Source organism: Papilio xuthus, unplaced genomic scaffold, assembly GCF_000836235.2.
Source record: "Papilio xuthus unplaced genomic scaffold, Pxut_1.1 DF828142.1, whole genome shotgun sequence".
Lineage (NCBI taxonomy): Eukaryota > Metazoa > Arthropoda > Insecta > Lepidoptera > Papilionidae > Papilio > Papilio xuthus.
The window spans coordinates 4502076-4517087 of NW_013530507.1; the positions used below are offsets into that span (position 1 = coordinate 4502076).

Below are 15012 nucleotides of genomic sequence, written 5' to 3' on the forward strand. Positions count from 1 at the left end.
TAAATAATGGTACTAAAGATGACGGGATGTGATTTACGAGCCAGCATGCACCCTCCCGTCTAGACGGGGCACTAAACTCAGACCTGGACGCATTTGGTACCACTGCTATTTCACATATTGTATATCCGCAAGAGAGAAAAAATTTAAAAGTATATCAAAGGAGGTGGGAAAACGTTTTTGCAAATTAACCTAATAAAATTGAAAATCTGTTTTTACCAGAGATTTATTGGACTGACGAGAAAATCTACCTTAAATTAACATGAACACTGCGAGTATTTATTGATCCAATTCTACTTCCTATGTTATATGAGCTCATGAATTACACAGTTCCGTTGTAATAGGTCTTTTCAAACGTTTTATGCGACAGTTAAACCGCAGTAGGTGCAGTATATTTTCAACAAAATGCAGAATAAATCACCCGTACTACTAAAACTGTAACGAAAATAGTACAGGCCTGCTTTCATTGTAACATAAATAAATAGCTACGTCTATTTGCAACAGCTCGCCTATGATGTACCGCAGTGCCAAGTATCGCCTGTCACAATGGGAGCATTGTTCTAAACGGTATTTTGTTCTACCCATTGAAGCGACTGCATGACGCCATTAACTCTGAGGCAGATATAGATAGGCAGAGATAACTGCATAGTAAATTTGAAACTTCAGTGTCAACAAAATACAGAATAATTCTTACGCAATTAAAACTCTTAAGACTGTAGATCTCTAAATATTATTTAGCCTCGGTGCATTCCTTTGGAGATCCATGGACTCTGACCAGTTGTACTTAAAGATGGCCACCGAGGGAGCTTTAGTATGTCAAGTCTCACATCTCCCTGTTCCATAGAAGGTAGGGCTACTTTTCAAGATTTCTCTCTCGAAAACAAGCGAAAGATATCTATATTTCATCATCATCATCAGCCGTCCCCACCGAGGGGCTCGGAGCCTACCATAAGTTAAGGGTGATTAGGCCATAGTCAACCACGCTGGTCAAGTGCGGGTTAGTTGACTTCACACATATCTTTGAATTTCTTCTCAGATATGTGCAGGTTGCATCACGATATTTTCCTTCACTGTAAGAACATCGGATAATATCTATATTTATTATATAATATTAAAAGGGATCATCACTAGAAAATCTACAAGACTTGAAAACATTTTATTTATAGTTGGAACTAATCGCTCCCGAAACATCTTAATTCAAGTCAAAAGCGAAAAGTAACAAATGTTTAAAATGTACATAGCATTTTAATGCTTTAATCAATTTTTTGTGTCATGTATTATAAAATATGCTTGTATAATGTTGAATATTGTAGGGAATTATGTCACGGTAATAACAAGCGGATCGGATATTGTATCAAATGAGTGGGGATATTGTTACATGAAATGTAATCATTAGTCAGCGCAATACTGACTCATATGCACATTAGCGTAATATTATTTTGAACATAATTTTATATAACTAAATATGTGAGCTTAAATACTTTTGTCAGTTAAAATTTGATGTCTGTTTCTTGTCTTGTTGTAAATCTTAATGTGATAGTTTGTAATAGCAAGTAGCCACCTGGTTTCGATAAAATAGCAAAACGTCTACTGCCCATAGACATTTCCAGAAAACTACAAATTATTACGTTCTTTAAAAAATTCTAAATGAATATTATCCTTATAGATACGTCTATATGCTTAGCACAAATAAATTATTAAAAAACGGTCACTTGAATGAAAAGTGATAAAACGACAACAAAAAGTGACCAAAAGCTATACTGTCCGTATGCTGTACGAATACAAAACAAAGTGTAAAGGAGCGAGACGAATAAATTCGCGCTCCCCCAAATGTCTGTCGAAATGCGTCTGCGGGCCGTAAATCACCGCGCCTGCAATGTCCACGCAGTACCGCGCCATGTGGTACAAAACATACGCGATTTGCTTATCAATAATACTCGATACTATAAATATATATTAGTTTTTTCGTCATTTACTGATTAGTACAAACCCTTAGTATTGATTTTTATAAAACATCAGCACTAAGCAACTTCTTATCTAGCCTTTAATTTCAGAGACTAAAATCTCTATAAAACCTATCTTCATTCCATTACCTTTGACAAAACAGAGATAACAATATGTTTTAAATAGTCTCAGAAACCCGCGGTAAATGATGCAGTACGAACTCATGAAAATAATTACAGTAGAGTATATAATGTTTCAAAATTATATATCCCCAATTGTAAATTATAACTCGCCAAAAACAATAGACTGCTTCGTCATTCCTGTTTCAAAAAAGAAAACGTATATCCATAAGACGTACTAAACTTTTATAACACTGTTACTAGCCCTGCCGTAATTAACTCTGGAAACCGCGCATTCAAAGAGCCTCTTGGGACCCGCAAATTTTAAACAAAGAAAGTATGGATGCTTGACGCAGACTAATGCGCACGCACTCACGTCGCAAACGTTAATTTGAACTCAAAAATGTATATAAATATTTACAGGACTACAGATTTTTCGAAATTCCGAGGGGAAGTAAATACTTTATTATTCTTTGACCCCAATTTTTATTAACTGAAGGTGTTCGTGGTCCATTTCATACTAAATAACACACGATTATTTTAAGTAAAAAAAAATACTAAACACCGTTTTCTTGAGAAACATTTTTGTAAAGTCCAAATAATACATAATCTTAAAAGAAATCAAATTAGAATTTAGGTATATCTTTTCAAGTTATAATTAATAATTCAAATCAAAAGATTATATCATAAGGCGTGATCAATTTATACATTAGAATCGTGATGCGTGTTAAAAATATAAGATTTCACTGTTGTAGAGCAAAAACATACTTATAAATGTTTCTCGCCTGTCGTAAGCAGAAAGTGGAACCGCAGGAACATTGTCAACAATGTTGACACATTATAATGACGGTATCATTTTATGTGGATAAACATTAATTGCTCAATGATTGTAAGAAATTTTACAGAAATAAATTATGTTCATTTGCCTTGTATTCATCATTTATTTGTATAGATTTCATTCACTCGTATATAAATGGAACATAACTTTAGTGGAACTGTTAGATATTACTTAACTGCGTACGCAACAAACCTTAAGCTTAACCCTTATTGTGGCAAGATTTTTTTTGAAGAAAAGCAAAATATACGCAAAAGGAAAAATAAGTTTAATAAAACTAAGTTAAAAATTATTTTATAGCGATTGTATATTTTTATAGAGTTGTATGTATGGTATACTATACAAAATTAAGGGTTAAGGTTTTTGTCTAAATAGTTTTAACACTTTCAATGCCACTATGTTCACTTATTCAGGGGAGTCAGTGGCACTGAACGTGTTAAGTAGATAGAGGTCATAGTTCAAAAATACTTTTTATACATAGTTTGGTAGAATTAAACAGCCGAGAATATAATTCTTTTAAACCAATAATGTTGATTCATACGTTTTTTTGGCTAATTTCAGTTCAAAGTACACTTTGTTTGGCTGAATTTTAGTGTAATTTGCACTTACGAAAATTTCTTTTAGCACGTAAAATGCGCGGTTTTTGGCACGACCCCTCATGTTTGCCTATGGCCTCAATAGCAACGGTTTAGTGGCCGGGTTTAATGTCTATCGTATAGTAAAAGCAATACATATGTAAATGTGAGCTATATTTGAATTTGTGTCAGTATCAACGATGACATTTGCAAACAACTAGATAAGTGTTATAACTCTATTGTATTGAGTCTGTTTAATCTTACTTTTTAGTAATATTATATGCGATATTCGGATTGATGGATGGATGATTGTTTGAAGGTATTTCCGGAAGAGCTTGATAGATCTCGCTGAAATTTGGCATAGATGTAGAACATATAGGCTACTAATTAGGTTTTTTTTAATGCCGCGCGAACGGAGTCGCAAATGACAGCTAGTTCTAATATTATTGCTTATAAGAATTTATGTATGTTTTCTAATTTGTGTTTTATGATACAAAAAAATATTACATTGGTACAATTAAATATTGACTTTTTCTATTCTAATGGCATTTAAAAAAAAAGTAAATACACGCAAACTATCGCTTATTGTTTGCGCCGGGCATGCAGTATGCAATTTTTGTAGCTCCAGCATACACTGTAATGCAATAAAACGGGCGAGTGTTAACAGTGCAGTACACCATGAGCAAATTATTTTTATTCAAATTTATTTATTGAATTTCACACGTTTTCATAAAGCAACAATCGTTGTTGTATTACAAGTAATTTTTCAAAATAGAGTAGACAATTATGACTTTGAATGTAATGGTTAGGTAAAAATGATGTAGTGACTCGGAACCATAATCTAACTTTCTTCCTTAATACTATAAACTAGCTGTCGCCCGCGACTCGGTCCGCACGGAATTAAAAATATATAAAAGTAGCCCATGTGTTCTTCCATATTGTGTTCCTTATTTATGCCAAATTCTGATCGATCGATCGAGATCTGTTGAGCCGTTCTAAAGATATCCTTAAACAAACATCCAATCATCCATCCACCTTAAACATTGCGAATGTTAGATGGATGGATGTTTGCTTGAAGGTATCTTCGGAACGGCTCAACGGGTCTCACTAAAATTCGACATAGAAGAACATTGTCTGAATATCATATAGGCTGGTTATATTATTATTTATCCCGCGCGAATAGAATCACGGGCGACAGCTAGTTTAAAGACAATTATCAGAATTAACTGTGACATATCTAGTATACATAGTATCGTGACTATAAATATTTATAAGTTTTGTTTGCCAACTATATATTTAGCAGGTACTCATTATGTAAAGGTGAGCGGCTGCAACAATAAATAACGAACGCATCAACACTAAAACATCGGAGTTAAAAATAAAGAAATAAATGACCTACATTTTAATAAAATTTAACGGTTTAATGCTTTTTTACTTAACAATGAGAATTTTTAATTAAGTAACGGATATTAGTGAGTATGCGTTGGATTCGGTGCGCAGCTATAACAGTGTCATTGAACCTCGACATTGAAACTAGCTGTCGCCCGCGACTCCGTCCGCGCGGGAATAAAAATAGATGTTGGCCGATTCTCAGACCTACTCAATATGCTCACAAAATTTCATGAGAATCGGTCAAGCCGTTTCGGAGGAGTTTGGGAATGAAAATTGTGACATGAGAATTTTATATATAAGATGTACAAATCGACGTCTATAGGTCATGTTAATTTTATTACCACCATTTTGATAGTTCAGTGGCTCAGTACAAATTCCGTACATATTCAGACTTAACAATCGATCCTTAATCGAAGATAAAATTCATCGATTACTTTGATCTGTAACATTTCAAGGGAATGAATTTAAAATGCGTCGTAACCTGCTGACAAGGAAAGATGGGTACAGATAGAATTCTGATTATTCGATCGAAAAATCGATTCATTGTATAACACCAGGTAATACGATGAATCGATTTTTCGATTTATTTTTCGGTACTCACTAATGAGCTGATTGCCTTAAACAATCACAAAGTAAAGTGCTTATAACCATAGGCATCTGAGACCTAAATCTATATATATATAAACAGAAAGTCGTGTTAGTTACACTCAAGAACAGCTTTACCGAAATGGTTGAAAATTGGTGAGGAGGTAGCTTAGAGCCAGGAGACGGATATAGGATACTATTTATTCTTTTTTTCGAATTTATGCCTTGAAGAACTGCTTTTTATGTAACTTATTTACGTATTAAACTTTTTATATAACCACGCGGACGGAGTCGCGGGCAACAGCTAGTGTCTTATAAAACATATCGACTTCCTTGTCACTATCTATCACAAAAGAGATAACAGTATGTTTTAAACGAAGATTATAGTTTCAGAAATCCAGTCTAAGACGCCTGAACATGTCTATTGTAGTGTAAAGCCTAAGACGGATTGATACAGCGACTTGATGTAATCCTATTACGATAAATCTTCCTAAGTTTGCGATACATTCAGCAGTGAATTAAAGCCATTGTGATAGCAATAGAACCTTTCTCAACTTGACTTTTTGAATAATAGGACCAAAACACGCATTAAGACCGCTAACTAATAAAAAAAATAATTCTTCTTCTTCTTCTTGCCAGCTATTAGTCGCCCACTCCTGGGCATAGGCCTACCCCAAAGGTCGCCACGATGATCGGTCTTGTGCTATCTGCATCCAGGGCGCTCCCTTTATAAAAATAATTACTTATTAAAATTATATAATTTACTGCTCCAGTACAATGTTTTCTTTCTGTTAATGTAACTAATTAAGCTAATATAGAAAGGAATGATTACATCAAATTCTCTTAACGAATTCGTCTGAATTTAATTTGCTGGTTGTAAACCGCCTCGGCGAGTCTCCGCTGCGAATCGGAATAATTTTGTTCGCAATCCCGACGGACGTTCGCAATCCGGAGAATGCGGTTATGGTTGCGGCGTTGAAAACTTCATCCACCAAATTTTTATCTTTATGTTATGGTCTGTCTATAATACGATGTTCTTACCTGCTGCGTTTTAGCGACAATTGTATTTGCATATGTATTCTATCGCATGCTTTTGTACTTTTTGGAATGCAATTAGTAGTTTAAATATGTTTTATTTATATTGTTACAAGAGGCTCGTAATTAGACGTTCTTAATAATATTACTAGCGGTCTAACGTTCGGCGTAAAAATAAAAGAAATAGATCCAGCCGTTCCGGAGATTACCCGACCTTACCGACAGACATGCAGTCAGACAAAAAAATTTAAAATTGGTTTTTCGTTATTAGCAACGCAAATACTTTTTATATTATATTTTACTCCAATTTTATTAAAAATTTGTTCGTAACACACACAATATGCTTCGACATACATATAATATATGGGTGTTAAAATGCCCATCCTGTTAAGAATCCCGTTTCTTTCGAACTTTACATATCTGTTGAATGGCTTATTAATAAGCATGTGTCAGTAAGTCTTGTGTCTTCGCAATACAATGTTAAAGAAGCTATGTGAATCACCTTGCGGCGGCCCTCAGTTCGGTTCAAGGAAAGCAAGAGCGCATCACTGCATACGCTTATTCATCACGTGACATCGGTCAACAGTTATGTTGGTGACGGATTTTTGAATCGGAAGAAATCGTACGGAAAACATTTGTTAATGGTAATACAAATATAATCTCGTTCTTTGAACAAAGATCCTTAGTTTTTAGCACGGTCTTGACACTCTAATTTTCTCTATATCATACACTAGCTATCGCCCGCGACTATGGCCTGTTCTACAATATGTTCCTCCAGACTATGCTCTACATCTATGCCAAATTTCAGCGAGTCCTTGCAGCCGTTCCGAAGATGCCTTCTAAAAAAGAATTTTTAAAATTATAATAGAAATTTCTGAAGATGAAGATTGAAAATCTAAGTTCTCAATTTACAAGTCGATCGAGTGTCATTACTTTTGTATTATACCAAAGTTACGACTTGGCAATTTAGAATTCGTTTTCCCAACTGGATTGTAATATTTAATAGTCGTTTTCAAAATAAAGTTGGAAGACTTTCGGTCTGCGAGGTAACTTAATCGGACGGGAACGTGAATTATTCTGATTATGACAACTGCGATTGCTCGCTGACCTAAATTCAAGGGCCGGTATGCAACGCTCTTGCTTCCCAGCCAGTCTGACCCTGGCGGACCGGCACCGCGGCGCCTTTGCCTTTTTCGCTAAATGAAAACGATTACTGATAGCATATTCAATGTTAACAGAATCGTCTTAACTTATCATTTTATTACTCAGCAATAAATGATTGTAAGTTAATAAGAGTACGTACAGCGCCTTGTAAAAGTCAAGATAACTTGTTTTATAGTTCATAATTCATATGACCTTTATTATATCAAAGCTTGTCGTATGCCAGTGGTTAATAACTTGTTTTTACCATCAAACTCAAACTGCACCTAATATATTTGTCGTCCAACACCAATGAGACCAAATATTTTTAGTTTTGTAGAACACTAACATTCTTATGTGTTTCACAATAAAATATTTTATAAAGTATTCTTAGTAATTTGACTCATTATACTTTTGAAAACACCTTGAAACTTTCTCGATAACTCCATACACTTTCTTCGTTTCTGGTAGATATTCTACATGGTTTAATTTTCACAGAAGAGGTAAGAAAATTGACGATATGCTCAATACGAAATACTCAAAACTTTCAATAGATCGTGTTTGTTAGGGAAACGTGGAGGGTACCGAGTTTCGGTTCGTTTCTTGTACAGTCTCCCCTTCAAATACCCTTTTCAACATTTTCTCTTATTAAAGTTAGAAAACTTTAACTGGTTATTATAGTCGATATAAATAAGTTTTGTTACTAAATGATTTTATTCAAAAATAATGTAATATTTTTATAGACTAATAAGTACCTTATAAAAATGTATAGGCAAATATGCGTTTATATCTTTTTTATTTTATGAAATTTCAAATTCATAGTGCAGTTGTAGTGATCACAAGATTTCAAACAGAATGAAATATAAAAGGAATAGAACAAAGAAAGAAAAGAAAAAAAGTAAAATAAAAGCCTGAAGCAACCGGACCCGGAAATATTCTTGTCTTAGCATCCTTGTGTTCTTTTCCTTAGGAAGTGGGTCGTTTGTTCAAGATGGATTTATTTTTATTTCTCTATATTTATAACAATATTGTATCAAAGTTAAGACTACAATTTTGTTCTTTAAATTAGAGTATGTTTTACATTGCCAGATACAGATGTTAACTCGCGCTTAAATCACTTTATGGAGCCTTTAGTAGATTTATCTTAAACATTGCAATTTAAAACAAGTTATCACTTTCATCCTAATAATTTTTGGCGATCCATAGCATTAAAAAAAGATGGGACAACAATGTGTTTTGTATTAAATTTTCGGCAGTGGAATTCCACGGTTATACTAATGTCATACACATATTAATTCCTTCATATAAAAACAATCAGAAAATAAACATCGTCCCTTAGTCAAAGGTAATCCTGACAAGTCCCTGCCACTCTCGTTATATTTCCCAGTGGACTTTTCTCTAAGCTTCCGTAAGTTACTCGTCGCAAAAATAAACTTACAGATCATTTTTTGGAGTTATTAGAAAAATATCTTTATATTACTCGTATTTGGTACTTGATAAAGTAGTATATAATAGAAACATTGATAAAAAAACGTCGAAATTCTTATTACTATTTAAGTGATATGAGTTTTTAAATCAAGCATTTTTTTCGTTTTAACCGTGGGTTCTGACCCTGAAATCTCCGTTTAAAACATATCGTCAACCCTGTAACCTTTGACAAAACAGAGATAACAATATATTTTAAACGGAGAAAGATTTTGGACTCAGAAATCCACGATAAATCTAACAAAATAAATGTCTTTTGTCAGTTCAATATCTCTGGTTTTACATAAGCTTTAAGTTATGTAATCAAGAGATAATCATCACCTGCTTACAGGTTTTTAAGTAAACTAAAAAGTAGGTAGATACACCTGTTGTCTTCTTTATTAACTCATAATAAAAAACAGATACACCTGCTTTGCGTATAAAATAAATTACCTACTATAGTTTGAATCCGTTTCTACAGAATTCACGTCGAAAATATTTTGTAGAGTAAGGGACGCTCTTAATCTAAACTGTTGGAGTATATATCTTGTCTTATTAATGTTATAAATGTTAATGTTTGGATGGAGGGATTGATGAATGTTTGTTTGAAGGTATCTTTAGAATGGCTGCATCGATTTCGCTGCGATTTGGCATAGATATAGTACATAGTCTGGTAGAACACAACGACTACTTCGCGCGGCCTGTGGACGACTAGTGTAATATTAAAAATAAAATAACGTTTCGCGAACATGATGTATTTGTGATGCTTATAACGCAACAGTGAATCTTAAAACACGATTATATACAGTTTTGGTTAGAAAATAAATAATTTCATAACAATTTTAATTTAATGTCCTTGAATTCAAAAAGCAGGTGTTGTTTTCGTTTACAATTTATATAAGGACTGCATATATTTATAAGAGATTTGGCCGGGGGAGATCCATTGTAGTAACCCTCTTAGCCACCCTCTTGGCAAGGGTAAGTTCGATAGAGCTTCGAGCTTCTAGCGTGTAACTCGCAGCATGTAAAAGCTCGCTTCTAAAACTATCCAACGTTTACGAGTCAACTTTCAAGCACATTTTAGTGTTAAGAATATTTTTAGCTATAACTTTGTAGCCGTTTAGCCTTTCAGTGCTTTAGGTTGTGTTAAATTTGACTATGATTTATTTATTAAAGATCTCAAACAAGTAGCTAAAGTTACAAGTATATTACTCTTTACATACCTACGTGATATTTTTAAAGTAAAAAAAACTGTGTCCCATTTTATTCGGTCGACATATATTATCTTTTTCCATGTCTTCCTATAAACTGACATCTTTATGGTCACTTTAAAGCTACATTATTCATTTTTGTAACCTAAATTAACTATAATTTTCATTAATTCATAATTGTACATACGAATAGAGAATTTTAAAACTAATATTCAAATACGACAAGTTATGAATTTACATAAAAATGTTCTTGAAGCAAAAGAAACGTTCAGGAACAAGTATATCCTTTAGGGAGTTGAGAGAATTTTAAATTCAAATTAAAAATTAAGAACAAGAAAAAACTAGGCCTTTGAGAAATTGTTGCGAAGAATATAATGGAACAAAAAGGAATAATGACTTATGTTTAAGAATGTTTCGTTATTAATGTTTTTGTAAGAAGCTATATTCTACATTCAGGGAATTATGGGTTTATTCCTCTTAAAAATGTAATAAATTCACTATTAAAATTATAACAACGTTTTCTCACAGGACAGTACTTTTTTATAGTACAGGAGCCAGACAAGCTAGAGGCTTATATTATTCAAAGGTATTAAAAGATAAAATTATTATATCTTTGATTGAATGATTATCCAAATTAAATCAAGAAGATTTAATTCAACATAACAGAGATGTAGTAACATTGACCTAGTTGTGAACGTGGAAACTGTGTTGAGGTTAAAAAGCTTTTGATTTACGTTCTTCAAACGAACCTCTTCGTTTTTTGAGACATAGGTGCTGCCGATTCATTAATAAAATCATTATAATGATGTTAACATCTACTTTTATTAAGTTCACTTAACCTTCTCTCAATAGAATGTTTTTATTCTTTCTAATCGAAAATATTAGTAACCAGCTAAAGATCTAAAATCCAGGAATCACCTAAAATCTTTCCATATTCAATTATAATTGTGATTATCTTCACAGAAGACAGACTAATGGCATCATTTATTGATTTTACATCAAATATATCAAAACATATATCTTGTATCTTTAAATGAGCAATTCTTGTATAAATATAATTGGAATCTCGGAATCGGCTCCAATGATTTTCATAAAATTTAGTATATAGGGGGGTTTCGGGGGCGATAAATCGATCTAGCTAGGAATCATTTTTAGAAAATGCCATTTTATTCGTGTTTTATTGATAATAATTTACTACATTAATGTATTCTAGAATTAACCAACTATTAAGTCTATAAAGTATTCATTTTATGACTGTAGCAGTAGGAAGTTTTAAATAGCTGCGGTTGAATCCAATCCGCTCGAAGACGGCAAAAGCACTTACGATAAAAGCTAAGCTTCACTAAGACATCTCTTTATAGGACTGGGAATCGGGAATGTTCGAGTCAGATCCGATAAAGTTTTTAATAAATAAAATTCTGCAACTAATACTTCAATTATCTTCTTTTTCATCAGCTCACTATACCTCCCCACCGAGGGGCTCGGAGCCTGCACTAAGTTAAGGGTGATTAGGCCATAGTCAACCACGCTGGCCAAGTGCGGGTTGGTTGACTTCACACATATCTTTGAATTTAATTCGAATATAATTTAATTTAAAAAGAAAAATATATTTCCTTATACAAAATTGGAAAGCCAACTCAATGTCCGGTTCACGGTGACTTGTACCCGACAAGGTATTTCCACTCGAGCACTTATTATCCTTAAATGTATATTTATGTCCGCAAGCTGCCAACTTCTCCACAATAATTGGAGTGGCAGACTTGTAGAAATTTAAATTACAAATTCCTTTATTGTGCAAAAGTCACGAAAACAAAGTGACTGTAATTGCGCATAATGTGAAAAAATGTCATGCTTTGTGTAGAAATGGTTGATTACAGTTGCAAGTTACACGCCTTGTCCCTGGTCAACTACGTATATTTATTTTAATTTAATTATTTACATACTAGCTGTCCCCCGCGACTCCTTCCGCACGTATTTAAAATAAAAACTTAATTAATCGCTTATGCGTTCTTCCAGACTGTGTTCTACATCTGTGCCAAATTTCAGCAAGATCCATGCAACCGTTCTGTAAATACCTTTAAACAAACATCCATCTAAGCATTTATAATATTAGTAAATAGTAAGATAACGCAAAGAAATATGCTTGTAGCTGATATAAGTATTATTGTGATATCCCTCTCTAACTGTCATTCTCAAAGTCGTATAATGGTTACTAAGATAGCTTGTTACTAAAGAATAGTGTGAAAAATCTATACTAAGTGATTTCTTAATTAAACGGTATTTAATGTGAGGGTGAAAATTAGTGGTCAATACTTTTTGAGTGTCACTTGCAGCAGTGAAGGGTATCGTTTGTGTACGAGACTTAAAATACTTAAGCAATCCTTATACTTTCTAGGATTATTCATTAGTTTAATAGCAATGCATTAAAATTCCTTGAAGTGGTTTCGCGACATCGTAGTAGTGGTAGATCGCGAGACGCGAGGCGGTTCAAAGCTTCGAGCTATTTGCGTCCGATAATTATGCAGCCGCACGCGCCTTTAACTGTGTAACACTATCTCAGCCGTTTCCGCTCGCACACCCTCCTTCTTTCAACACACTCCTTTGTAACATACGGAAACTTAGACGTTGTAAGTTATAAAGCGAACAGAAGCTTTACAAAATAATGATGCGCATAACATGATATCCTCTTTAAACTCAACGATTACAATTACTAACCATTTTCACTGCCGCAATACTTTATAATATATATTGTAGTCTCTCTGTTGATGAAAAGAAAAGTGAAACAATGGAATTCTACTTTAACGATATTCTAAAGCTGCATATATATTTTACAGATATGAATTAAAACTGTAAACTCATTATAATAGTATTCCTAACAAGTTACTAATGGTTTAGAACAATTGTTTGACCTATAACAATTGTTGAATGTTTACAAATACTATAGTATTATTGTTATTGAGATGTGTGAATTGGTCAACAGATGATCGGGCCGTGTTTATGAGGTCACCGCGGCGCGAGGTTCAGTCGCGGACCAGGCGGAGATGACGCGCGCGCGGTGCTCGGGCTGCGCCCTGTTGGCAGTCTTGCTATTGGTGCTGTGCCCCCTAGCCATCTCACGCAACGATGATGACTTCGATTTTGATAACAATGATGAGTTCCAGGTATGTACATCCACTTTTTTGTTTAACAAATTTTAAGTTACCTAAAGATTTTAATGTGTGAAAATCTAACAAAATCGGGTCAAATCTTGAACGGTGTTTTAGTGTTTAGAATATTCGATATCCATATAAGATTCTCGACAGAATTTCTGTCTTGAAAATTACTTCTGTGGATCACTAGAAAGAGGAGCAATGAAAATGGACATTTCCTGCAGGAAACAAATTACTTTCTTTTATCATACATAAGGTATATTAGTTGAGAAGTTCTTTTCCAATAACATTTGGATGAATTTCACGCATAGATATCAACGGCACTACAGTTTATGACATGAGAATATTGACAAACCTGGACTCGTATTTGCCCGTTACCGTCGTGCACAGTGTAGTGAACCGAGCCAGAGTGAGCTGTGCGAGAGCTTTGTAAACGTGCAATACACTGTACTGCGCATATACAGAGTGCTCTACAATTTTCTATTCAGGATACGGAAGTTGACGGTACTCCTGTTTTAACGACTAAAGTCTGCTATTATTATGCATTTAATTCAAATAATAAATGTTATGAAATCTTTTTTTATAATTTTAAAGGCTTTATGTTTAATTGGGTAAAAATATTTTTATTTTATGAAGTCAAAGACTGACGTCATTTTAATCATTTCTTTAATTGTAATATTTTTACGTGCCTCTTAAATCTTACTAATATATAATTATAAATGCAAATATTTACATGAATGGATGGATGTTTGTTCGAAGTTATTTGTAGAACGTCTCAACGGATCTCGATCAATTTTGGCATAGATGTAGAAGTGGCATAATGTCTGGAAGAACACATAGGTTACTAACTTTTTTTTTAATTACGCGCGGACGGATTTGCAAACGTCAGCTAGTTATAAATATATTTCAAATAATTCCATTACAGAGTATAATTGAATTAAATAATATTCATAAAGAAAATATTACTGCATAAAACTCTTTGGTAAATATAAATAAAGCTGGAAGACGGTCCAAAACGACGTGTATAGCTCGTAAAATCCTACAATATGGCAGCTAACAATATTATCGTATACCAGTCGTGTGAATTCGTTAACACTCAACATCAGCTCTCACGATTTACCGAGATTTTTCTCTCTCCCTGTACAATTTTTCGTTGAAAGCTTTTTCATACCAAACGTATTTAGATGTTTGGAAGGTAAATGTTTTTTATATTTTACTAGCGACGAAATAAACACTTATTTTTTTGCTGATTTTGATTCAGCTGTATAATTTTAAATTTTCGCAAATAAGCTTTTAAGAATATTTTAGATACATTTTTGAACATTGGTGACAAATTAAATCTGATTTAAAATGCAATAGTAAATGTTTGGATCTAAGGTAACCTTATCAGTATTTGCGTAAAATATGTTTGTGTAAATACATAACAGACCGACATGTTTGCTAAAGATATACATATGTTCACATGGATATGCATAATTTCCTAATATTATCGAATGCCGGGTATTTCCACATAAAAGTAAAATTTCCAGAAAGAATCAAAATATAGTAAAAACCCGTGACAATATT

At 33.4% G+C, this 15012-nt stretch overlaps 1 protein-coding gene across 3 annotated transcripts in view; it reads left to right on the top strand.

The window, feature by feature from the left end:
- Positions 1-15012, top strand: part of Dg (Dystroglycan) — an 85403-nt gene that overhangs the window by 53977 nt on the left and 16414 nt on the right. For all 3 annotated transcript variants that reach the window (XM_013307356.1, XM_013307358.1, XM_013307357.1), the window contains one exon: positions 13278-13458. In XM_013307356.1, the coding sequence (XP_013162810.1) occupies positions 13339-13458 (120 nt within the window). In that variant the 5' untranslated portion in view covers positions 13278-13338. The remainder of the gene's footprint in view (positions 1-13277; positions 13459-15012) is intronic.